General features: G+C 48.9%; 1 protein-coding gene across 3 annotated transcripts; it reads right to left on the bottom strand.

Moving 5' to 3' along the window:
- Positions 1 to 1,437: 1,437 nt before the first annotated feature.
- Positions 1,438 to 16,691, bottom strand: Prok2 (prokineticin 2). Of its 3 annotated transcripts, none has more exons than XM_058573021.1 (4): positions 15,178 to 16,691; positions 9,505 to 9,630; positions 3,801 to 3,863; positions 1,438 to 2,664 (listed from the first exon to the last, which is right to left on the bottom strand). In XM_058573021.1, exons 1-4 carry the CDS (start codon positions 15,385 to 15,387, stop codon positions 2,560 to 2,562), a joined length of 504 nt encoding a protein of 167 aa, XP_058429004.1. In that variant the 5' UTR covers positions 15,388 to 16,691; the 3' UTR covers positions 1,438 to 2,559. The 3 variants fall into 3 exon arrangements, with proteins under 3 accessions (XP_058429004.1, XP_046281663.1, XP_046281664.1); XM_046425707.1 differs by lacking the exon at positions 15,178 to 16,691 and adding an exon at positions 12,828 to 12,987; XM_046425708.1 differs by lacking the exons at positions 3,801 to 3,863; positions 15,178 to 16,691 and adding an exon at positions 12,828 to 12,987.
- Positions 16,692 to 26,806: the final 10,115 nt, after the last annotated feature.

Below are 26,806 nucleotides of genomic sequence, written 5' to 3'. Positions count from 1 at the left end.
CTAAGTAATATTGAGCAGACACAAACCAACTTTAGATGAAACCAGTGGTTCTCGTGGAGAGGGACATCTGTCCTCACCTGCAATCTCTTTCACAACATCTGGAGACGCTCTCAGTCATCCCAGCCAGGAGGTGTTGCTGGTGTCTGGGGCAGTGGCCAGGATGCTGCTGGACACCCTAGACACAAGTGTGGATAGACACTCTGGCCTGGGGGGAATGCATACCTGCATTACCTGTGAGACCTTGGTGTGGTGGAACCTGCCTGGTGGCCCTCCTGTCTGCCCCATGGGGGGCGGGCCATGGTGCAGCCTCACACCTCTGGGCAGGATGGACAGCATGTGAAACCCCCAGGGGCTTAAAGACACACCAGGTGTTCACTCCACAGAACCTGGGCCCGCTGTCACGCACCCCGACTTCCCACTGGCTCCCTTTTAGTCTCTGGTGTCCAGCGCACACTTTATGGACCACACTGTGCTCCTCTGGGTGTTACTGAGTCTGCTGGACAGTTCTTTCTTAACCTGCTATACTAGCCACACCGTCCACCCCTAGAGGTAAGCAATTTTTTACAAAACTGGGTTGGGGTATGTGAAAGCAAAATTGTTATCAGAGCAACTGATGTTTTTCTTAACTTTGGTGAAAATGGACCCTTGACCCAGTCAAGTTTTCACTCCTTACAGAGCAGGGTGTCTTCAACACGCTATAAAAACCAGTTGACCCAGATTGCAAAACTGCCTGTTTCTTTACCCATAATTCCACTTGCCCATTTTTTTCCCCCAACAAACTTGCTAAGGGATGTTTCTTAAACACAGACTTAACTAAATCAAAAACAACCATTCTCTGACCAAGCGTGGTAATTAGCACAGCAAAACCGTACACATCGATGGGGCATGAGGTGCCAGGGGCAAAAACACACACCATGTACTGCTGTGAGCCATGGCCAGGTATGTAACTACAAAATGCACATTTTTATTTATTTATTCTTTTAATGGTTGGTGGGTTGGCGCGGGGAAAGGCCAGTCAGTGGAACACATCTGATATGTTGTTTATTTGTGACGTTAAGTCAATTTGCAACACTTGGTGGGGTTCTCGAGGCCACGTGGCCTTGGCACCACTGTGCAGCAGAACCCAATGCCCTGCCTGCCCACCCACCACACAGGCTCCGTCACGAGAGCTCCAGCACAGGGCTAACCCTCGGTCCGTGCCAGGCCTGCTGCTCTGGGACGTGGCAATGTCCCTTCATACTCCAGAGCTTCACTGACGTGCACATAGTTTATTTGTCGGTACTACCTTACGATCCATGCAAACACCATGGTCCTGGATGTAAAATAAAAACGCACATCACAGGAGGATAATTTTTTGCCAACCTTGGAGGTGTCTTTGCCCATTTTAGCATGTGGCCTGTACAGGAATGTGCTTGTAAGAAAAATGACAACCAGGAGAAAAGTGAAAATAGAGTCTTAAAGTAAATCAAGTGCCGTACAGTACTGCCATTATTCTGATACAGAATTTTCACACAGCAATATTGACACACGTTACACAGGACAGGATATCAGGCAATCCATTGCAAAAGAACTTCTGATGGCAACAAAGTTTAAATTGTAACAATATTGATTTAAAAATGGTAGCTAGAGAGCTTTACACTGGATTACAATGAGTACTTCTTCCCCAGTGACATATTTTTTAGAACATCTCTAATGAGGGGACTTTTTAAAATGTAAACTTCATAAAAAAAAAAAAGGAAGAATACATGTGCTATTGTATTGGAAATGACTTCTTTAACTCAAGAAAAACCCCAAATCTAGGAATCTGGACTGGATCCACGTGGTTTCCCACTGATTCTGGCCGCCCCAGTTCATAGCAGAACTGAGGCCCACCAGGATGGCCGGGTCAGGAGGCTTCCAGAGGCCCTCCCAGTCCCCCCTGCCAAGGAAGAGTGTGGAGTGCCTGGCTCTGGGGTCCCCTCTTGTTCTCACTGAAGGATCCGGTGGACAGCTAGGCTCTCACCAGGGAGTCCACCAACAGGACACAGGACACAGAACTCCCTCTTAAAAACGCCAATAGGGCAGAGAGGGAAATGGAGAAGAAACAAGGCCTTAGATATCTTTTAAGAGACAAAGACCAAAGTGTGTGTGTGTGTGTGTGTGTGTGTGTACACTGTGTGTGTGTGCGTGCGTGCACACACACGCACACACACAGACACAGAGGCAAGAATGGAGCAGGGGGGTGGATAAAAAAGAAAATGTTCCTGTAACAAAATACCAATTCTTATTCCCATTTTTGTACAAGTGGGTGAGTTATTGGCACTAACAAAGTCAAACCAAACCAAAACCCAACAGGGAAATGAGAATCGGTGCCGAAATGCTCTGCTCTTCACATTTCTATCCAAAATTAAAATTCCCTTTCAACAGGGGAAAAAAAAAAGTCACTGAAAAATCAAAGATGAAATGTTACTTGGAAGCCGGGCGTGCTCCTCTCCGGCGCTGCTGGTCGGGCAGGATCCCAGGTCGGGCTCCGCAGGCCTCTGGACCCTGTGCACGTGGAAAGTTCCTTCTCTGCAGCCATCACTTGTGGGCTAAACAAGTAAAGCGGTTAAATGAAGTCCGCACACAGGCCAAGCCCGGCAGGCAAGGGCAGGTGTGGTGCATTCTCCGTCCGAAAAATGGAACCTGAAAGAAAAAGGGGCACGGAGTCAGGGGACCAGCTTCAGAGCCCATGAGCCCTGGAAGCCGCCCCTCTGAGAGCAATGGAGCTTCCTGGGTGCTCTCGCCGTGCGGTGCGCGGGACACTCGGTGCCTCCTGTCTGTGGCGCTTTCCATCCTTGCAGACACTCGTGAAGATGGAAAAGGCTTTGATTACACCTGTGTGACAGGTGAGACGCCGAGGCCCAGAGCGAGCTCGGCAAGCCGTCGAGGTCACACGGCTGGACCTGGGGCTGGGCCTCCAGCTGGACCCCAGACACCAACCTTTCGCCTTTCCCTTTGTTTCTTTTTAGTGTCCCACTCCTGAAGCCCCTAAAGAGGAGCCCAGTACTTGGGTCCTGGCCGCAGCTATTCAGTGAGCAGACGTCAACGCACGGCCAGCAAGTCACATGCCAACTCACACCTCTGCCGCGGACGCTAGGACTCAAAACACCGAGGTGAAAGAGGAAAGGAGCACGATGATGGGAAGAATCAGGTTCGCTTTGCAGAAATGGAACCAACTGGCCCTGGCTACAGCTGGCCCAGCAGAACAAGGTGTACTTGGTCCCCAGGGTCACCCTAGGGGCCTAGCTCAAGTCACCAGTGGAGCTGGGGAGGAGGCTCAGCCAGAAGCCGGTGAGTGGTGGGGCGCTGTGCCCGTGGCAGTGGGTCTGCTCAGTACAGGTCATCCCTAGAGCAAGGAGGGCCCCAGCCAGCTCTCCCCTGGAGGAGGGCCTTCTTCACCTCCTGCCCAAGGTCTTGCAAGTGCTCTGGAGAAAATCTAACCCCAGGCCTGGAGATGTGAGGGGCTCAGGGAGACGGGAAGGCAAGTGGCTCATTCAGGGTGACACGAAGGAGGTGAGGATCCTCCTCTGGCTCAAACAGGTGGAGACCTGTGTCCCGCCTGCTTTGAGCCCAGGGCTTCCTCCTGTCAGGAGGCCTCATCAAGTAGGAATCCACTGAGCAGGTTTCTGCCTTTCTGTCCAGGGCTGTCCTTGTCAGGGCAGGCCACTCCAGCCCCGCTCCAGGGTCAGACTCATGGGTGGACCAACCCTGTGGGTGCAGCAGCCCAAGGCTGAGCTCTGGGCGGCTCTCTCCTGGCACCAGGCTCACCTCCTCCTTACCTCCTTTTTCCTTCTTCTTCTCTTCCTCTCTCTTCTTTCCTGCCTCCCATTTCCAAAATGGTTCTGGAAGGGTCAGGGAGACGACTGAGATCAATACACACAAAGGGAAGAACGGGAGGCAACGGGAGGGCAGGTACGTGGTCAACCTGGGCCTGGCATGGGCCGCGGCGCCCTCTGGCCTGGGGACACGTCACCTCTCCTGGGGCTCTGGCCACACCATCTACCTGCAGGCACACTGCCCGTTGCTCAGCTCAGGGCTGGTGCTCAGAACGGTTCCATCACTGTGTGACTCAAAGGGTGCACTGCAGGGACATCTGCTGCCCCCAAGCATGGGAGGAGGTGGGCACAGCTGTGCTGGCCGAGGCCATTCCACCCGGGAACTTGGAGCTTCCTTTCAACAAGGCACCTAAACTCCTGCCCAAGCCAGGGCCCTCTAGCAGGGGCGGTTCTGACGGACAGATGCCAGGCTCTCTCCAGACACCTGCTTGCCCCCAGCTGCGGGGGGGGATGCCTACCCCTATAGAGAGGGAGAGCAAGCTGCCTGCATCCCGAATGGCCACGACAGCCCCTCACAACAAAGCATGGTCTAGTCCCAAGGGCCAAGGGTGCTGGGGTTGAGTAGAACCTACAGCCCATCCAGGGAAAAGGAGCCCACAGAGAGCACGACACCTCCAGCGTCCTTCCTCCTTCCTTCACCCAGGAATGCCCCACGTCAGGGCCGATGACAGGTGCCGGGGACACAGCAAGGGCTGAATGGGAAATGACCCGTCCTCCACGTAGGACGGATGCCAGGGGAGACCGTGGCTGGACCTCAGCACCTCTGAGCTCCCTGAGCGGGTCCTCGCGCCTCGTCATGCTGATCACAAGGGAAGCAGCAAGAGGAAAAACAGCACCATCCAGGGCCCGGCTCAGGCCTCAGGAGGCTGCAAGGACAACTGTCCCCAACCCAGGGCCAGCTTTTCACTGTTTTGAGCAAAGGGCTGCTTCTGGATGCCCCCGACTGCGGTCACCTAGATGCCAAGGGGAAGAGCACCTCATCGCTGGGTCCCCTTCATTCCCAAGTTCGGGCGTTGGCTTCCCCAGGCCCTGGCTCTTTGTCACCACGCCCTGACTGCGAGTGCCAGTGGGGCGGGGGAGGGCTGTGTCCACCTTACTGTCTTTATGAGCTCTTAGCCCCTGGCCTGGTAGACAAGTGACACTCAAGAAAATATTTGTTACAGGCTCACCAGCTCTGCCCCAGGCCTCCTGTGGAGACTGCGAGCCCTTTCCTGAGGGCCAACAGGTGACCATCTTAGGGTCCTGGTGCCAGTAGGCCCAGCATGACTGACGCTGCCAAACTCAAGGGGCAGAGGCACTGCAAAACCGAGGCTGAGGCCCCTCATTTCACAGCCACAAGTTTTTTTGCAAAACTTTCAAAAATACCTTTGCATTCTTTTTCTTATTAAGGACACCAAGACTGCAAACGTCAATGTGGATCTGCTGCTGGGGACCTTAACACAGTGATTAGATCAGACCGAGCTGCAGGTCCTCTTCTCATTCCAACCCTGGTGCCTGGGTTCCAAGACCCAGCCTGGCTCCCCCTCCTCGCCCCAGCCTTGTACCATGCACCAGCCCAGAGAATTTCCCTCCTCCCCTTACATCTTGAGTTCCTCGTGACAGAGCAAGACTTCTGATATCCCCCCCAGCAGGTGCGTGCCCATGGCTGGACTGGCCCGTTTGCTTCTAGATCCACGTGCCACATGACAGAGCTAACAGGTGTCTTCTCACACAAGCTCTAGAAAGTGTTTGCCAAAGGTGCATATTTGAACCATTCAGCCCAAACTTGATGGTTTACTCTGGAATTAATGGATCGCTCAATCCAGGGTCTCAGAGCCTGCAATTCCAGACAGATTCTAGAAGTTACCACTGTAGAATGTCAGGCATGATTTCCCCTGTTTGTGGTGCTCCTAAAGAGAGAAGAGCACCTCTGTGAAGGCCAGGTGTGGGGTTCGGGTAACAGTGGGCCTGAACCGACACTGAAATCCTGTGTGTGACACTGGACTGTGGTTCAGCAAGATGCTCCCGTCAGGAGAAACGGAGCCAAGGGTGCATAAGGCCAAGGTGGAGAAAACCCGTGTCAGACGAACGAGGGCAGGTTTGTCGGGCGAGTGTCTGCTGATTTGAACCTGTGACCATGGTTCAGGGTGGACGGTGGTTCAAGACATGCCTGACAGGGACAATGAGGACAGTGGCACATTGTGTTTTCTTCTACCTGTCACTGATTTTTAAAGTTATTTACTCAGTCTTTTAGCTCATATTCTGAAATTGTGTTTGAGGTTTGGGCATGCAATGGCTTTAAAAGTGAAACCACTCATAATTTTTTAAGTCTACAATAAATGGTTTTCAAAAAATGAAAAAGTCTCAGGTTTGTATTTTAAAAATTTCCTCAAAAAGTGAAATGTATAGGTCAATTTTAAAATGACCTTAAAAAAGCTTACATAGTAGGGGGCAAGGCCCTGGGTTTCATCCTCAGCACCAGCACAAAAAACAAAAAAATATTAAAAGACTAGAGGCTGAGGCAGGAGGATCGTGAGTTCACAGCTAGCCTCAGCAAAAGTGAGGTGCTAAGCACTTCAGTGAGATGCTGTCTCTAAATAAAATACAAAATAGGGCTGGGGATGTGGATCAGTGGTCAAGTGCCCCTGAGTTCAATCCCTGGTTAACCATCCCCCCACCAAAAAAAAAAAAAAAAAAAAAAACAATAAAAGATTGGAGGAAACAGTTATTTAAATTTTTAAGTTGGAAATATTAAGCAATAAAATATAAATATTAATCACATTAATCCAAATAGGATAGAAAATCTGCCATAAACCTTGTTCTTCAAGTATTTCCATTATTTTATGACTGGATTTTATTATGAGAATCATAATCCAAAATAAAAAAGTATAGCGATTAATAGAAATTTGAATTTTTTTTAAAGGGGAAATATTTCCTGTAGACATGACTCAATGTCATTTACTGTTAAAAATATATTTTAAATGAATACCTGTTTGAAAAGCTATTATTTGCTTAAAAGTATGTTTTGAAAGCAAGTTCTTTCTTGATGGATTTATTTTATTCTATTTTTAAATTATCAAGTGTAAAGTTAAAAACTATGCAATTATAAAATAGCAGCTGAGCAGTGACCGTGAACTCTGCAGGTCAGCTGGTGCATTTGAAATGACGTCCCCTGCCCTCGATGGCCATCCAGTGCTACCCACAGCCCTGCGGCATCCATCAAATATGTTTGTTTTGTTTAGCACATTTTGATGGCTCACAGCCACCAAACAGTGTCTCCATTGTCCCCATCCACTAAGGGGCACTAAATTTTAGGGTACCACTGAATGCATATCCGAGGTTCACCAGGGGTTTCTACAGGAACAACTTTCTTTTTCACCTGTTTTGAAGGGAAGATAACAGAGAGATACTCTGGAAGAAACTAGATTTTTTTTTTCTTTTCCAAATTGGCTAATTTCATCTGTAACAAGTCTATGACTTACTCTTACATCATCAAAGTGACTTTGAAAATGTTAGTTTCAAGACAGGAAAAAAAAAAGTTAAAATTGAGTTCTAGAAACACATTTCAAGTGGACAACTGAATGGGGACAAAGTCAAAGTCTGACCCCAAGCCTTGTCTTTCAGTATCTGTGTTATTCTGTCACTTCATTTCACCATGAAAACCACAGTCCCTTAGTTGAAGATTTCACTATCAGACTGTGATGAAAACCAAACGCTGGAGGTCCACGTAGGTGACCAGAGGCGGATTCCGTTTGCTCTCTGGTCCACGTGACAGTACACCTGAACTTGGAGTTATCTATGAACCGGAGAAGCCGCCTCTGGTTCTTTCCCATTTGGGAAGCTCAGCAAAACCATCGGGCACTAGAGTTGACCTGTGGAGGGTCAACTCATCCCCCCAAGCACATGGATTTGGTGAAGTCAAGGGGCATGTGGTCAGTCGGGAGGAAGCCAAGGTCAACGTGTGTCCCCGAGTGTAGACTGCAGTCTCAACTAGCTCCTGAGCCCTGTGGAGGCTCCATTGTGACCAAAGTAAACCTGCTTCTCAGGAATCAGTGAGTGTGAAGAAACACACACACAACAGTACTCAGTGTGGAGTACCTGGCACGTCACAGCCCTCGACAAGCGGCAACCATCAGTGGTACTAGCACACAGATCACACACGGTGTCCTTTTCGGAAAGGACACGAGATTTTAGGGTCTAGGGCAAGTGGAGTTATTCCAACACTGCATGAAACAAGGATCCTTCAAGGCACAGGGCGAGAGCAACCGTTTCATGGCCAACGACTTAAGTGCACCAAGGACGACTCACATTCAGTACATGTGATAAAAAAAAATGGGGATCGATGCCCAGGGCACAGGGCCAGCTTCAGCTGCCCATGGGGAGTCTGGCATTGATATGGACAGCTAATCGTTTGCAACCTTTTCTGTCTTGAAATGACTAAGAATAAAAGGTGCATGTCATGCCTTGAAATGACAGTACTGTCTTGCATGGTGAAACCACAGGCAGGAATGGCCCCAACGTAACAGGAAACATTTCACAAGGCAGCCACCGGAAAGCCAGTGGCTAATGCAGCCTTCAGAGAGGCCCTGTCAATGGGAATCCGTCTCACAGCTCACAGAGCTGACCCTTCTGCCAACAGGCTGCAGGTTATTTCACGGTGTTCACTCCAAGATGGATTAGAGGAAAGAGGTCTCATTCTATTGCAGTTTGAAACCCTAACTCGCCTGGTAAAAAGTAAGAGAGAATGTGCAATTCTATCTGATTTGAAGACACTCAACCTGTTTTCAAATGAGAGTGTCCAGAGTTCTGTCTCCATCAGGCTACCTGGCTGGGGGCTCATCTCAATTCCCCTGGACTGCATTTCACTGATCGGCGGAATCAGGAGGGGAACCAGAGGAAGTCAATGCAGCCTGCATCCCTGGAGGGCACTGCTGACCCATCAGTCTGAAGGCAAGGCCCCTCCAGCTCCACGAGCTTCTCTGCTTCCTTCTGCTTCCTGATGTGATGCAAACCTGCTGGCCCCTCCAGAGGGGCAAGCCTGCAGCCTGGGGACCCCACCCCTAAAGCTTTGTGCAGACACTCCTACAATCCCATGGCTACCCTACACATTGTCAATAACTTTCCCAAAGCATCATTTAGATTACTGTGAGCGAGATGCTACATGAGCAAGGAAGTTGGAAATGTACATAACAATAATCTCTAAAATCATGGACAATGCATCCCATAGATACAGAGGTAAAATTTAGAGCTTTTAAGATATAAGGATAATGGTATTATCCATGATTTCTGAAATAATAACAACCCCTCCTCCACCACAAAGGTTATTCTCTTGTGCCTTATCAGCAGATTGGATACTACAAGTCTTTTCAAGAACTTCTATACTGTGGTTTCTATAAAGATGCATAGTAGAGTATCCTATATATTTTGTCCTAAATAATTTCTAAGTGAATTCGCATGGGAGAAGTTATTCTGATGAAGTGCCTCTAACTCTAGGATGTGGGTGGGAGAAGCCTGGTTCTTTGAAACGAAAGGGGAGAGAAAAGAGTTGTCTTCCCATTGTCATCTCTCCCGACTTCCAATTTCAAGCAAACTGTCCCCAGTTCCCGTCATACAGGTCTTTCTCGGGGTGGCTGGGCAACATAAGAGAACCCTTATGAGGCCAACTGACCTTCCGCGTCAGCGGGTGGCAGCTGTCTCCCACTTTGCCCATCGGTGTGCAGATCCGGATGCTCTTAACCCAGATGCTCACAGCGCAGCACATGCCTCCACCACACTGGGGGTCCTTGTCGCAGGCCTGAAATGCAAGGAACAAACAGATAAATACAGACGGTGGGAGAGACTCAGGGTGGGGGAATCTAAAATTAGAAGGGAAATGCTCCTTAAATATCCAAATGCTATGATTTTAAATAACCACACACACACACACACACACACACACACACACACATATATATATATATATATATATATATAAAGCTTCATCTGCTCGCACATATCCACAATAAAATCTGATCAGCATAGATTTTTCAAGAGTAGACTAAATAATGGCCTACACATTATGAACCCTTTAAATAGAAGATTTTTTAAAAAATAAAATCAGCTCTCTTCTTCCAGAGCTTGATAGCTGAATTGGCTTTAAACTTGAAGAGTGAGTCTATATTAGTCTTAGACGGTACGTGGCCATTAGGAACTACATAAATCGAATTGCAAGATTTTGTGACTATTAACTACAGAATACATTGGGCCTAGTTTTGAAAAGAGATTTAAATGGTTTCTAAATCTGGCACGAAGCACTCCAGACCCATAAAGGCACCAATGTAAATTTTAGACGTGTTCGTTTTTCCCTTTCAAATGTTTGCATTTTGGTTCATGAGGCTTGGTGTTTCTCACACCACTGTCGTGACCGCCACCATCTCCTCCTTAAATGAAGAGATCTCATAGGTCGAGAATGGACAGGTCAAGACTCTTGCCTTGTGCGCCTCCTCTTTCAGATGAGCAGCTTGTCAAGTGGAAATGAGTGGCTTAGGGTGTGACTCTGTATCTCACAGTCAGCGCATCCTATAGATTCAAAGGATTAAGAGGTGCAAGTAACAAATGCAGTGTCCATGGCAGTAACTCCAAGCACATGCTCCCAATATAAAAACCTAAGATAAATACAAGGACTCAGCTATGGAGGAATTTCCAGCCTCTGCTGAACAGAGACAATGAAGTCTTTAATAAAATGGATCCAAAGAGTGATTATTTTTTCCTAAAACCAATAAAAAGTGGGATGCTTTGTCTAAATGGTGTGCAATAATGGGTTTTACTTGTGATAAGGTAAAAGCATCTCATGCTATACATGTAAGAGCCTACAAAGGCTATAATTTAGGCACAAAGTTAAATGTGCATTTATTGTAAACAACTAAAACAGTCCTTCTAAGATCTCAGTTTTGAGGCCAACCGTGACTTTTCAAAACAAATATACGGACATGTTCTTAGCATTATTTTTCATTAAAAGTGAAATATCTTGCTTTAAAGTTTATTTACTTCCTCCTTTAGAATTTTCTCTCTATTTAAATCGAGTATGTACATTGAAAACTACAGTTTTCACTCTGGATGGTTTGGATTTCATGGGACAATATCCAAACATTTGTACGTGTGTCAGAAATCCCGTGTACATGACTTTCACATTCCGTAAGTGAGATGTCCAGTCAACAAACTTTTCCAATATGTTTTAAGAAATCTTTATGGACGTATGAATCAATTTCAAAATACCTACATATATTGCTAAAATAAATACTTCGGGTAGAAATCTCAGCCAGTATTTTATTTCAACAGATGGGTGATAGCCTGAATTCTGAAGCCCCACCCACTCTTTTTAGAGCACAATAAAAAATCTAGCCAGAATCTTTTAAACCTCAATCAATCACTCTGGTGTTTAACATTCTCTATATATGTAACACATGTAGAGAAGTCACTAAGTTTTTCAGTTGAATCTAGGTGGTTCCTGTCAGGGAGACAAAAATGACACTTTATTGCCACATGGCTTTAGAGAAGTTTTTTTTTTTTTTTTTTTTAACTCTTTTTGTAGCACTGAATTAAAACAATAACAATAGCAAGCATAGGACTATGTATCAAGCCAAGTCTAAATCTCTGTAACAGACAACCAAGGTGAGAAAATGTTCTTTTGTAATAAAAGGTTCAGCTCTTGGACAAAACTTAGGAAGAAGTAGATAAGTTTATCTATTTTTAATTATCTGTTTCCTAATGCCCTTCATCCCTAACCCATGCAGACCCATTCAAATAGTGCTGTCCTGTGAATAGAACAAAAAGATACTTATATAGCAAAGGAACCTTGGACACAGGATTAGTAGACATTTAAAATGAGCCAGCAGGGAAGAGGGAGGAGAAAGACTCCACAATGTTTCAATTCTCATGTGTCAAAAAACCCCCTAAGTCCTTTTGTTCAGCCACACAGACTGGCCACTGACAATCTATACAGATAATTTGTTTTAAAAATACTCTAATAAAACCACAAGTTTATAATTAAATATCTTTTGGGTCTGACCAAATGCTGTCAGCACTGTGACCAATTAGAACAGAGAGTTAAGCCTTACTGCATTTCCCATTTATCATCATTTCAAATACATGTGTTATTTAAACACACAAAATGCACTTTGATGTTTCAAGTAACTTAATGAAATAAATGAATTTAACGCAATGAAGCAAAATACTTTAACACTTAGGAAAAGAGTGGAACACAGGCACAACCAGCAAACAGCAGCGGTTTTGCAGTGATAATGGTGAACTACAAGAGGCTTTTAAAAACTGTGTGCTGTAAACTCATTCTTCAGATTCGCCTACGGACCACGGCTGCCAGTAGGAGAGGACTGAACTAGTGGCTGCTTCCAAAGCCACTCAGGACGCCCTCTGGAAGTTGACACATCTAGTGGCCCAGACTCCATCATCAACGGGACACTTTACAGGGAGAACCTCAAGAATCCAGGAGAAGCGCCTGCGATTGCACAGACACAGCCCTGACCCAAGTGATTTCCAAGGGCTCTTGTGGAGGACACCCGGGGAAGCAAAGTCCTTCCATGCTGGACTAGGACCCGGGGACCTGGGGTATTCCTCTTTCCCTCTTGCTCCTTTGCAACTCAGGGAGGGGCCGTCATTAAAATGAAGGTTCGAGCGGCAACTCGGAGAAAAGTACCTGAGAAGGCTAAGAGACTTCTTTCTGCCAGACAGACAGACGCGCCTGACAGAGGAGCACAGAGCAGGCTTGCGGGGGAGCCGGGTGAGGTCGCTGGGAGCAGCTGGTGGCGGGGGTGGCGGGTGACCCCCATGGCTGGGCAGGGCACTTTCCCCCGTGCGCCAAAGGCCGTCCCGAGCAGGTGTCCCGGGCAGATGTCCCGCTCGGGCCACGCTGCCCGCGCGCCCTGGGCTCCCGTCCCGCGCCTCCCTGGGCGAGCCCCGGCATGCCCAGGCGACAGGTGCCGGCGGGCGGCTTACCCCGGTGATGACGGCGGCGTCCCCGGCGGGGGGCGTGAGTAGCAGCGGCGGCAGCAGCAGCAGCAGCAGCAGCGGGACGCAGCGCGGGCTCCTCATGGCGCTCCGGGCCGCACGGCGGTTGGGGCGGTTGCGGCGCGGAGAGGAGCAGCGGCGGCTCCCGCGAGCCTCCGGCGGTTATAAAGGCGAGCCCGCCGTGACTCACGCCCGCCCGGCAGCACGCGGGCACGGCGCGCCACACGCCCCGCGCGCCCCGCGCCCACCCCGCGGCCCGCGCCCCGGCCGCGCACGTGCCGGCGCCCCGCGCGCCCTCGGGTGCCACGCTGGCAGCGCCCCCCACACGCGCCCGGAGCTGCGCTCTTGGGGTCTCGGAGACGCTCGGTGGCTGCCCTGTTTCCCAAACCCCACGTGCCAGCGCCCGCAACTTGCAGATCATTTGCTCTGCAGATGTTAGGGAGCGCCTAGTATGTGCCAGGCGCCCAGGACACAGGGCGCGCGGGCTGGGACACACCGAGGCCCCCAAACTGTTCCCGCGTTCAGCAAGTGTGCTCCAGGCGCCCACTGCCTGCCAGGTACTGCACCCGCTCTGTCCCACGGCAGAGCAACTTAGCAGAAAGACAGACAACCAACAAACGCCCTGGGAACGTGGAGGGCGGGGCGGGGTGGGCTGGGGGAGAACAAAGGGAGCGCAAAGCACCCCTGATCTCACACCCGGACGACCGGCATGCCGAGGGGTTGGTCCTTAACAGCTGTGCAGCCTTAGGTCTTTCCTTTGGAATGCCTTCCCTCCTGCTCACATCTGTACCCAGCCCTCTCCTCCCTGATCTCCTCACTGCACTCTCTCTCTCTCTCTCTCTGCAGCTTCGAGCCAGTCCCAGGCAGAACAATGCAGACCGATGCCAAGGGGAAATGAGAATGCCTGGCTTCCTGTGCCAGTCTGGGGCCCCCTTAGCCCCAGGTAGGCAGCTCGCTTGCTCTTGAATTTTCCAGGCTAGGAAAATCACTCTTCAGTTTTTCAGGATGCCGTATGGCATGACTGTGATACTTTTACTCAGGCCAACAAGAACTGTCTACTGGGTTCTAGACTTCCACGGAGAGGACCAGCCACAAACGTGCACCCCATCTCCGACCCTAGGGTCCCCCAGCCCCCTGTTCACCTTGACAAAGTAGGCATTGCCACACCAGACCTGCTGGCTCCCTGGTTTTGGGATGCCCAGATTTTCCCCAATGGCCAGGATCTCTGCTTTCCCCTGTCCCTTAAGGACCACAAGTTGCTGAAAAGCAGATGTGTCTTTCAGCCTCTTTAATAAATGCAGTAAGGAGAGCTGGGACAAAGTTTCAGACTGTGGGGCTCCCTCATGCCAAAGCATTCAGACAAACTGCAGGGGAAAAAAAATTAGAAAAGATGAGGCAATTATCCGAATGTCAAGCAGCTGAATATTTAGAAAACCAAATCTTTGAGGGACTTCTAAAGCCTTTTTTTAAACACATGTTTTCATGTTTGAGAAACATCCTGGAACAGAAAACACAAAAGGAATCAACCTTCCCCCCCCCTTTTTTTTAACTTTTAAAAAACTGTTAAAATTGGATTCACAGTAAAATAAGTGGAAACAGTAGCAAGTGGCAGACTGGTGGAAAGTTTCCTTCCAGTCTCCATGCCAACGGGAGCAGGGAGCACTGCCGGGTAAATGCAAAAACCAGTCCACGGAGACTTCAACATTCCTGCATTTTTTTTTTTAAATAATGGTCTATTTCATATTTTCTACTATTAAATTAAATGCCAGGTTGGGTATTCCCTGCTTCTCCAAGCCTAGAAAATAGGCTCTGTCTACATAGGAAAAAACCGATTTCAAAGTGGCTGGTTTCTTACAGGGCTGTTGGGAAAACCATCTTCATAAGGCTTTTTTGAAATAAGTTTGGAAATACTTAAAAACAGGGTTGGTTTGTTTTAATGTTGCTTCTTTGTGGACTCTTCTCTGCCCTCTTCCCTTTCTGTGCTGGGGATCAAACCCAGGGCTCTGCACATGCTAGGCCAGGGCCCTCACACTGCACCACATCCCCAGCCACCCTCTGGGACTTTTAATTGTTTTATTGCTGTACAGAAGCAGTGAAGGCTCTTGATACAATGCTTTGAATTGGTGGCCGAGTCAGAAAATTGAGTCTGACTTCAATTCTTACAAATGGAAAGATGAAAGAACGAGTTTGGATTAGTCCATATAATAACCTAGGAAGACAGACCTACCAACAATGAAATCAAAATTGAAGAGTCGCTTTCTGTTCTGTTCTATTACCTCGAATGGTTGATACTGCCCCCCGATCATGGAGCCCAGGAGAGCCTGCAGGAGAACCAAACCTGTGTGTTTGGGAGTATAGACCTGCATCCCCACGGCGGCCGAGGCTTTGCTGAACTGAAGGCATGATCCAGCCGGGTTATGTGCTCATGAGTCAGGTGGACCTGGACAGGAAACCTTTGTGACCACTGGGCAAGCCCCTTGACCTCTTTCAGCCTCTGTTTTCTCCCCTGTAAAAGGACAAAAATACTAGTCTCATGGGTTATAGTCATGGGGGTTTAAGGGAACAACCTTCATTGGGGGTTTAAGGGAATAACACCTGTAAAATACTAAGCACAGTACCTGGACTAGACGGGGAGCCCTGTTAGGGTTACCTCTTAGTGAATTTTACTACCTAGGTCTCTGCTGGAAATTTTAACCAACACTGATATAGGTCTTTTCCAGTTTGCTCACCCAATTAGATGCGCACTCCTGATTAGGACTCGTGTCTAATTTCCTGCGAAAGCCTCTTGCACACAGCTTAGAGATACACATACAGCCAGCCCTCAGGAAATAACTGGTGGTCCATAGGAATATATTATTCTGTAGAGGGAAGTCTGGAGACAGGTTGCAAGCAGACAATGCACAGTGTAGATATTTAATTCACACAAATCCACTAAATGTCGTGGACCTGGTGCAGGTGAACTGCCCGCCACTCTGTTCAGAGGATGTATGACTGAAACGAGCTGAGCTGGCAGACAAACCCGTCTCAGCCAGCCACTCGGCGGCCCTGGTTGGTGAAGACTGCATTTTAACATGATGGACAACGTAGGTGGTATAGGAGGTTAAGCTGTGTCCCCCACGAAACTATTTTCAACTCGTAGCCCTTGTCACCTGTGAATGTAACCTGATGTGGAAGGAGGTAGATGTGATCAAAGGTGAAGGTGAGGGTGGGACTGGGTTTCAGTGTGTGGTCCAGTGACTCGGGTGTCATCATTAGAGGAAAAGGAGGTTTGGGTGGAGTTGCAGGGGAGACCCACAGAAGGGAAGGCCACCTGAAATTGGAGGCAGACATCAGAGGGACACATCTACAAAGCCAGGAGCACCGGCATTGCCAGCTACTATCAGATCCTGGAAGAGGCAAGGACGGACTTGTCCCCAGTGTCTTGGTGAGGAATGTGGCCCTGTTGCTGGACTTGTAGCCCCTAGGATCATGAAAGAATACACTTCTGAGAGCACCCAGTTCTGGTAAACTCTCCGGCAGCTCCAGGAAGCTCCCACAGGTAGGCAGAGCTGGAAGGCACTTCTGCTTTCAGCGGCACTGCCTGGAATTGATGTCTGTCACTGTTGCTCACATATCAGTGACCGACACAGGTCATGTGACAGCCTGTCTAGAAGGAGACAGGCCAGGCAGATCTGCAGGTTTCTCAGGTTTGTGAAGAGAACCACAATCTTCTGAGCAGCACTGCACCCTGAGGAGGAGGGTCCTCCTGAGCCAGCTGGAATGATCTTAGGAGATATTGTTACAAATGGTAACTTGTTGCTGCCGCCTTCCCATTCTTCCTAGTTCAGTGCTCCTTGCACCAGAATCATACAGAGACTCTGAAAGAAGAACGAATGTATGAGCTGGGGATATTTTCATCTAGGCAGGTAGTAAACCACCATTTGTTCATTCATTCATTCATTCAAGGAGGATTTATTTCCTAAGCACATAATTATATGCCAGATATTGAGCACAGCATGATGGGAGGCATTCAATCAATGCTCACTGACCAAATGACTGAAAATATGGAGCAGGGCTGATGGGTGGCTCCTGCGCATCCAGTCAGGAGTCAAGAGGAAGAGATATAACTGATTCACCCAAGAATAAAAATGAGTGGCGTTTGCTGTTGGTGAAGATAAAGGGTGAACAAGGCAATGTCCACGGGCCTTGAAGACCTCACTGGGGAACGCTGGAGCTAAACCTGGGCCTGGAGAAGGGCAGGCACACAGCCCTGGGCTGCAGAGACAAGGCTGAGCTAAAGATAAGGTTCTGGCCGAGAGGTTCCCCTTAGATTTTCTGTTTTGTTTTAATTTACTCTTTTCACATAATATAGCCACAATGGTAAAAATCTAGAACAGAGGCTGGAAAAATGTGACCTCGGTCTATTTTCTTAAATAAGGCTTCACCTGGACAGTCACATCTGCCCTGTAGAGTCCTCAGCAGCTTTGACACTACAACGGTGGCACTGAGTACTGCGTTGGTTGAGGACTCGTGAGTGCCATTGCTGGGATTGAGAAAGCAAAACGATTACGGCTTGGCCCTTCACAGACAGTTTGCTGAATCCCGTTTTGTCTAATTGTCCTCAGGGCAAATGTCTTACCCCTCCTTCTCTTGGTTCTCTTGTGAGGTCTACGCTGGGGCTCTCTCTGTTACTCAGGGAAGTCACCTTCTTCTCGAGTTCTGGGGAGTCGCCCAAAGTTGTGGCTGGTCAGTGGATCGCAGTCACCTTATCCTGTGCACACCTGCTTCAGTCGCCAGTCACGCAGTAGACGCTCAATAAACACTTGTGGGAAACTTCTCCATGGCCTCAGTAAAGAAAATTTTTATTATTCTTTTAGGTGAAGCTCTATTTTTAAAAGTGACTTCAGCTTGCTTGAGGACTTACTTTGTACGTGTCTCTCTTGTGGTTGCTGTTTGTTCGACTTCTGATAACTACAGCATAATAGGTGGGCCTGGTGATTTCATAACTGGATCCTGTTGGTCTTTGTGTAAATGATGTTTCATTTACATGGGTTCCAAAAAAAAGTAGAAGAGCTTTCTCCTTGTTTCTTCACCTTTTATCCTTTATCACGGTACCATGGCTTTTCTTGTTAACGAACCCATAAAATCTGTCTGAATTATCTTTTTCAAATAATAACTGTGCTTTAAATGTGACATATGAATTGCTTTTATAATTCTAAATAAGCCATCTATTTTAAAACCGAGTTAAATGCTGATGATCTCTCTTTATTTAAAAAAAATAAATCACCAAGATTCAATTTGAAAGCCAATTGTCTATGGAGGCACTAAAAATTATTTGGTCTATTCAAGTGATAATGTACAGTAAAGTTTATCTATTTTTAAATAGTTGAAATATTAATCCAGGAGAGAGCGTTTTTCATAAAACAATTAGCACAAGATGCATGAGGGGTCAGGATGAGCATCTGGTTCTAAGAGCTCTGGGTTTTATTCATTAGGATGCTGAATGTATTTAATATTCATTTTTACCATTGAAGATGGGCCTTCAGGCCAAAGCTTATGCATCATGTAGTTTATTCAAAGGAAGATTGTTATGCAAATCTGTAGCATATTTGGGGACTTTCCAGACAGAAAGAGAAAGTCTCATAGAAAAGAGTTTTCTTAAGAACCAGGGCCAGGTAATGACCTCTGTTATTTCAGGTCCAAGCGGACCAGCTGTCTCACGCAACTAAGCTCCACTTAGCAATTTGGTTTCCTCCCTTAGGTTTGAAGGACGCCGATGTCTTAGAGAGGGGAAGCACTTGGAAGGAACAAGAAGACATCTGGGTGTAGGAAATGATGGGCATAAAAAACCTTAGGGTACAAAACAAGGATACAAGCTCCTTTTCGCTTTAGCAGTGTGAGCCTTCGCTCACCCCCATGCACCCTGTACCCCGTGGGTAGCCACTCTCCTAATCCCTGTTTCCCAGAGGAACGTGAGATTTGGAGAGATCGGCTGTTTAATGCGGAATCACAATGAGGACTAAGAAGTGGCGCTGGCCCCCACTGGGCTAGCCTGCTCCATAGTTAACTATCCTCAAACGGATTGTGAAACCTCAAGGTAGCCAGTCAACGCCTGTTGTGTGCGTCTCCCCCCACCTCAAACTGAACCCGCCCCCAACAACTGGAGGCCAAGGCCAAGGGACAAATGGCAGACTTCTATAAAGGAGAGTTTTTGTTTGGGGATCTTTATTCCCCAGAGAGACCCCCTGAGAAACAGCTGGTGGAGCTGCTTCCGTGGGAGGGGGTGGGGCCAGCACAGCTCCTGCTGGGCATGGCCATTGTCAGGCTTCTAGAGGGGCCTGGGTTCCATCTCTCTCAAGGTCAGTGGCCTGTCTAGGTTTCCAGGTCAGCAGAGGAAGGCGGACCCTGGGCTGAGGACTCCAGCACAGCATCTGCAAACAAGGGCTTCTTCTTAGAGGAGTACTGAATTGTGTGACAGAGATATATATAGAGAGAAAGAGAGACAGAGAGAGGGGGGAGAGAGAGGGAGGGGGGAGAGAGAGAGAGCAGGAGAGAGAGGAGAGAAGGAGAGACAGAGACAGAGAGGGAGAGACACAGAGAGAGAGGGAGAGGGAGGGAGGGAGAGAGGGGGAGAGAGAGGGAGAGGGAGGGAGGGAGAGAGAGAGAGGAGGAGGAGGAGGAGGAGGAGGAGGAGGAGGAGGAGGAACAAGAACCACAGAGGGCAGTCCCAGGAGAACGGTGGCCAGCCTGAGGGGTCCTGGTGGGAGGAAGTTCCTCCAAGCGGGTCCCTCTTGACCCTGGGGAGCGGGACATTCAGAACACACAGCCACTGCTGCTGGTTCCTGCAGCCCTGTGATGAGGGACCCCAAGGGCCTTGCTGAGGAAGAGGCCCCGGAGCAGAGGCCGGGAAGCCCAGGGAGGACGTTCATCTGACCAACGCTCTGCCACTCTGATTTCATGACCCAAACTGTGAGACTTGTCACAGGCTCTTGGCTTCCCCTCAGGGGCTCTGAGTGAGTGTACCAGCTGCGGGGGACCTCGGACAGCCGTCAGTGGATCAAGAGGAGGCCACCTTTAGAGGCCCGGCCTGAGAATGGGCATGTCCTCACCACACAGCCCACACCAGTGTGACTTGCTCCAGAAGACCAAGGAGCCCGGGCGTGTGGCTGGAGTGCCATCAAAGAGTGGGATTCGACATTGCACTTTAGTTGCATGTGCACAGCGACCAGCACCGTTCACAGTTAAAACTCTTGCACACTCCTATGGAGAGGCTTGCAACTTGGGGCTGGTGAACAGCCTGAAGGGCAGGAGACAGCGAGCTGAGCCCACACATAAAGGGTGACCTGCTCCCAAGGAGATGTGTTGGCCTCAAAGCATATTAAGCAGTTCTGATAAAATGATGATAGGAAACATCAAAATAAGCACTTGCTGGTTGCCAGGATTGGAGTGGAGTGTTGAACACGCTTCATCTCATATGATCCTCCCACCCCCTGGGCCATGATCATGACCACAGTGGACAGGCGTAGAGCTCCCGCCATGTCCCAGGCCTGATGCGAGACTCCTAGGGGTCTGCTTCACTGAGTCCTCGAGACCTTGTGACGTCAGTAATAATACTGCCCATCTGTCAGCTTTGGGACTTTGAGCAAGGTCTGAAAAGCATTTCTAATTGACACATACACATGGCCACATTTACAGGTGTGACTTTTTTGGTAGAGAGACTTACAATGTGTCATGATCGAATCAGGGTCATCAGCATCTCCATCTCTCCAACTTGATCATCTCATTGTGTTGGAAACATTCCAAATGGGCTCGAGTACCTACCTTGAAATAGGCCTCAGGCTGCCGAGCTGCCCATGGCTGGGACATGTCCCTCCCGCATAGCTCAGTGTGGTACCTGTAACCCACCTGGCCCTCCCCCTCCCATCCCCTGTGCCAATTTCTTAGCATTAGGAAAACTGAAATGTATGATCTATGCCTAAAAGAATAAGACGTATGAGAAACATGCTCACCTGTCCCAACCCGAAGAATGGACTGAGAGACCAAGGTACAGGGAAAGCGAGGCTTTAATGACATCTGTGAGACCAGGTGACTAGTGGCCAGGGACTCCCAGGGCGTGATGAGCAGCAAGTTTCGTCACCTGGCTCCTCGCTGGCTGAGTGCTGTGGGGTGCACAGTCTTCCTGGACGTCGCCTAGGTGGTCCTGTCTCCTGTTGGGCTATTTAAGGAAGCATACCTTTAGTTGTTCCCACCTCCCTTTGTTCCCTTGTGGCAAGACAGACTTCCTGGGTGAATGCCTTCTGACACACGTGCAGTTCTTCTTTACCTAAGTTACTGTCTCTCAGCACAGAGACTCTCTCTCTCTCTCAGTCAGGTCGACCCCTGCCCCACCTCCTGTTTGTCGAGGGCTGGTCAGGTGCGTGGACTTTGGGTCTGCCACATCTGTAGACTGTGGTGCTGTTGTACAGGTCAACTGCCTGTCACTTTGTACTCTGCTCTATTTCCCCTCCAGCTGCCTCCCCGACATCTCAGTTTCACACATAAGGCTAACCGCTGTACTCTGAAATGGGCCGCTGGAATTTCCATTTCTCACACACATGTGCACATGTAAAGAAATAACAGTGATCAGAACAACATCAGCACCACGTGGCCAAGCCCAGAGTTAGCATCAGACACCGCCAGGATGCCGAAGCCCACCCGCGCCCTCCCTAAAACATACTGCCCCTTCCCCTGAGATCTGAACACATTCCTGTTTTTTTTTCTGTATTAACCATCTCCTAATTTGACTTCCGTTGTTTTGCCAGTGACATTCAGACCCCCCCCCTCAAAACCACAGCTCTTTCTCCCTTCCCTCCATTCCACCAACGACTCTGCGCCCTTCTTTTTCTCTGCATTCTGAAGTATGTGGTTTTGCCTTTTTGGATTCCTCAGGACTTTCTTTCATTGACCAGGAAGAGGAAGCCCAACTCCATCCAACTGGAGCAAAGGGAAGAGGGTGTGTGGCTGGCCCTGGGGTCCTGCGGGCTCCGCCTCCACAGAGCCCATCCACCTCTGCTCAACACCGCGTCTCAGAAAAGTGCCCCGTTCTGAGCACAGCAGGCACAGTCACCAACAGAGCGCAGCTGGCTGCACAGCACTCACACCCTGCTGGGTCTTACAGGTCTAGAGACGACCTAAGTCCACAGGAAGAGAGCATATGCCATGTGTGAATGTCACCCCACTCAGGAGAGGGCGCGGAGCATCCCTGGACTTGGTGTCTGCAGGGGTCCTGGAACTAGTCCCCCCAGATACCAAGGGGTCATTATTCTAGAAACCGAGGACCTGGGAAAGTGCAGGCTGGCCTTCAGTTATGCCTCATGTTGGGCTGGGCCTCTCTGTCAGTCCCCTTTGTGAGGCAGCCATATGGACTCGAGGGACACATTCCTCCTGTGTGTGTGGTGAAGAGGGGGACTCCAAAATCCTCTCCTTCCACCTAGTGATTCCAGTAGCTGCCCCAGGATTCAATCTCTGAGTCTATCTTTATGGCCACAGGGTGGAACTTGGAGTGTTGCAATGGTGATCCACAACTGGGTGGCTTCACCCAGATCCCCGAATTTAGGGTAGAGAGCAAGGTTCTTCCAGGGAAAGTGAATGTGCTGTTAACAAGAACAGAGGAGAGGATGTTGTACAAAAAAGAGCAGCTGTGGGCCCCCCTTCTGAGCAAAGCAGGGTCACGTTGTACATACCCACCAATTCTTGGTGAGTCATTCACGCTTTCCCACCACTCAAGACTGTCTTAGTCTGTCTTCTGTTGCTATAACAGAATCCACGAGACTGGGTAATTTATCAAGAAAAGAGGTTTGTTTTAGCGTTCCCATTCTGGAGGCTGGGAAGTCTGAGAACACGGTGCCAACATCTGCTTGGCTTCTGGTGGGAACCTAAAGCTACTTTGAATCACGGAGGGAAGTGGAAGGACCAGTGGGCATTCATGGAAGAGACAACACACGGGGACTTGCCTTGGTTTATCACAAACTGCTCTGAGTAACTAATCCAGTCACCCAACCCTCTTAATGATCCGATCACGTCTTCCGGCCCACCTCTCAGTCCAGAAGGACACTTCAACAGGAGTGGTGGAGGGGGACAGACCAGGTCCAGTCCGTAGCACTACCCATCGGAGGGGCGTCCCAACCACCTGGACAGGAGCTACGCTATTGCACAGGGACCTTACCGAGGACTTCACCTCTGGTTTCCAGGTCTCAGGGACCATGTGCTTCGACTCTAGAGAGGCACCCTGTGTGTTCAACGTTCAGCTCTGCATGCATCTGACGACTGCGTGGACCCTCCACGCACCAGGAGGAGGTGAACTAGGAAGAACTGAAGAACTGAGTGGGTGCCGTTCCAGAGATGATGAGCAGGAAAAGCCAGAAGCAAACAGAAAGCAACCCATGATTACTCAGAATAGAGAGAACCACCAAACAATGAGCGCTCGTGGGGCTGGGATTATGAAATATTTATAGATCACTGTATTGTGTTTGCCTCTGCCAACGAGCTCTCATTTTTTACATATCTCTATGCTTTTATTAGAAGCCGTGGGAACAACTCCCCTCATTTTTGCCGCCTATGCAAATTGATTTACCTCGGCATCTACTGACCTTTCTTGACATGTTCTTAGACTGGGCCCGTGTTGGTTTTGAAAGAAGGCTAAGAACCTGATAATGAGCACTTTTAGAAGATAACCTGACCTTGAAGCAATGATAGTGCAATTACTTTTAGAATTTAAAATATACATGAGATTATATCAATTTTTTTTTTTACTTTAATTATATTCTTCAACAGGATCTTTGGAAGGGAAAACACACCATGACCCTATCCAGGGACCCATTTCCCTCAAATTTGCATATAGATCACATTTTTGTAAATTGAATCATCATTTAGGGTTCCAGAGTGACACAAAAATTTTTCGATGAATCATGGACTAATTTTAATTTTAAAGGAGAAAGAAACATCTGAGCTATGTCGCATAAGATTTTTTCAATTAGAGATGTGGGGACTGTGTGGACAGCAAGAAATGACTTACCCAAGGCACGTGCACACCGAGTCTATCCTCTGATTTGTGTCCTTCTGCAGGAATATGCACCGTGCAATCAAGAATATGTTTCAAATTTAAGAAACATTACTTTTTTTATGATTGCAGAGAAAATGGAGAAGGAAAGAATACCATGTGCAGGATCTGAACAGGCAAAGTGGGAAAAGCAAATCTCATGGAATCAAAAAGATTTGTGGAAATTTGTTAGTCCTTGAGCAGGTTTCATAAGCATAGTGGGAAATGATTAAACAGTAATATTCTGGATTGTTCTAGTGGGCTGATCAGTCAGTATGAGGGTAAGTTATAGTGAAGAGACAAATATGCCTCAATGGCTTTCTACCCAGAAGTCTGCTTCCAGCCCTCCTTGTGGGCCCTCTCAGCCTGGACAGAGCCTGCTCCCTCTCCACTGTGGCTCTGTAGGTCCTACTAGACTGCCCTTCTGCAGAGAACAGCTCCAGGTCACAGTATGGATGGACTGAAATTCCACGAAACAGCGGCCACCTTTCTGGCCTGAAGGACCCAACCCATCAAGACAACCAGTGCTGCTAGAAAGTGACAAGAGTCCCAGAGAGGAGGCAGCCAGATCAGAGGGCCATCAGCCTCCTGGACGGCGCTCACATGAGCAGAGCTGGCGGCTTGCAGGGAAAGCAGGAGAAGGGAGAGATCTGGGCTGCTGGCCCAAGTGAACCACCCGCTAAGACAGAAGCGTCAACACTCTTTATAAGAACACCGCGGAATCAAGAGTCGCCACGGCATAACCACAGAGAAGGAGAAGGTGTCATATGAAATGACAAACCTCGATGACACCAGATTGACAATGGCACTGAGCATTAGCATCTCTTCCTTTTGTCAGAAGAAAGGAGCAAAGGGCAAGAGCTCAAGAGCTCCCACAACTTCCGCTCACAGGTGACAGCTGTCCCCAGCTCTACACTGGCTGAGGGGAGTCACAGGGCCACGCCTGACTCTAAGGGATCAGGAAGCTGGAGTTTGTTCTCGGGGAGGAAAATTGACAGATTTAAAAATGAATAATGAGACCTCCTGCATGAAGGCAGGGCCACTGTTAGGAAGAACAGGTGTTAAGGAGTCTCAGAGCCCCTGGGGGATCCAGCTCCCCACCTGATCCCAGGTGCACGCTCCCCAGAGTGTCTTACACAAAACCACTTCTGTAGCCACAGCCGGCTGGACCAGGAAGCGGGCAGGGGACCCACGCTGGGCCATTCAGAATGTCCAATCTGATGGATCCCATGGGATGCCTGGATGGGGAGGCCCTGCAGGGCCAGGGTCGAGGTAGAAGTGGCCTCATAGAGGTGGAGGGGGAGAGCCCAGCGTGGACAAACACTTGCACACTCCTGGGCGGCACTGCTCCATGCACTGAGCTCCACGGCCCAAGCTAATTCCAGAGGATGCCTATCCCTCCCGGGACACCACTCACGGGCTGGTTCACAGCGTGTCGCTGAGACTACCGTGTGCGTGTGGCTTCTGGAGCTGGGCAGTGCTGTGTCGCTGCTATGGCAGACTGGAGACACACACGGAGGAGAGAGGCACAGACATGTCATTCTCGGGGCGCCGGGCTGTGACAACAGTAATTCTGCTGAGCAGATGGAAAAAGAACAGACTTCTGATCTGGTGTGCGGGTCTGTGCGACAACAGATTGAACCAGGAGTGGCTGGAACCGTGGAAATGCAACCCACCAAGAAAAACAAATGGCGACCTTTGACTGAGTCCAGACAGGATCCTCTGTACTGATCAGAACTGGGGCTGCAGGGCGGCACCCTGACGGGGCAGCGCGCGGTTCCAGCACGGTCCTTCTCTTTTCCAACGTGAGCATAGGACTCAGTGGATGTTTTACGTCCACGTGGGTCTTTCACTGACTAAGGCACCTCCACGTCTCTGACCTGGCTGGGAATGCTGCACGGAATGGCCCGACTTCTCTGATTGACCTTCCAGAATTGCCTAAGCACATCCCCCCACCCCATTAATTTCATCTTGCAAACTTGCCTTTTTGTATAGTGAAATATCTAAATATAGGCTCACGAGTCTCATATATTGTAAGAGTTTGGGCCTTCCTTTGTCACATAATGGTAAAATGTGCCATATGATCTTATCTCACACAATTCCAAACTGCCACAGAGAGTGGGGAGACGAATGCTCTCCTGCTGCTTTAAACACCATTTAGCAAGTTTTATAGTGGAAGGGTTTGCCGACACAGCTATTGGTTTCTTATGAGGAGGAGTAGAAGAATTTTTTTTTTTCTTTTTATAATCCAAAGAAAGATGCGTCTTTAGCCAGACACGGCGTGGAACTTTCAAAGGCCAAGTAAAGCCCTCTGCTCGCTCTCAACCCCCTTTCCGTGTTTTCTGGAAGGGTTTTAATGAGCTCTCAATTACCCGGGTTCACAGGGAGACACACAGCAAGGTTCCCGGGTCATTCCCACTGGGCTTTAGTCTTCATTTTTACACTTGGACACAAATTTTTAAAAATTCACGTTATCCATCGTGTTCTTCCTTCATTTACCACCAGGCAGATTAAATAGTATCTTGGATACTAAAATTTTCCGTGGATCTCATCATCACCACCCAGAGCCCTTCCTAGCACCGCTCAGCACTCCCTTCTTTAAAACACGCCTGCCCGTTGTTCTGGACAGTCGGTTGGAAATCATAGCACAAGACACCAAGTACATCAGCTGAGAAATGAGCCGGCCGTGCTCTGCGAAGTTGGAGGCACCGTACCAATTTCAAGTGTTATTGCTGATGATTAAGGAGACAAACATCACCAGCTGAGGCCCCTTTCCCTCTGTCATCCGGTGGAACAGATTGTAAAAATATTCTCTGGAAGCTCTTTGAACTCATGTTATTTTAGAAGCCGCTCTGCACAGAGGACACTGGGGATGGCGGCTGGATTGTGCTGGCCTGACGGCACAGGACTG

This window comes from Marmota monax, unplaced genomic scaffold (genome assembly GCF_021218885.2).
Source record: "Marmota monax isolate L192 unplaced genomic scaffold, Marmota_monax_Labrador192_F-V1.1 WCK01_AAM20220418_F8-fsc00028, whole genome shotgun sequence".
Classification (NCBI taxonomy): domain Eukaryota; kingdom Metazoa; phylum Chordata; class Mammalia; order Rodentia; family Sciuridae; genus Marmota; species Marmota monax.
Note: the sequence above shows the minus strand (reverse complement) of the source record. Positions and strands in the feature narration are given on the sequence as shown.

Bases quoted from the DNA above. Each gene is read 5' to 3' on its own strand.
- Prok2 (XM_058573021.1), bottom strand. From the start codon at position 15,387: ATGACTATAACCCATGAGACTAGTATTTTTGTCCTTTTACAGGGGAGA. The intron at 9,631-15,177 runs GTTTGGTTCTCC...CTTGCATTTCAG, and splicing joins CTATACTCCCAAACACACAG to GCCTGCGACAAGGACCCCCA. The intron at 2,665-3,800 runs GTAAGGAGGAGG...TTTTTCTTTCAG, and splicing joins GAAGAAGAAGGAAAAAGGAG to GTTCCATTTTTCGGACGGAG.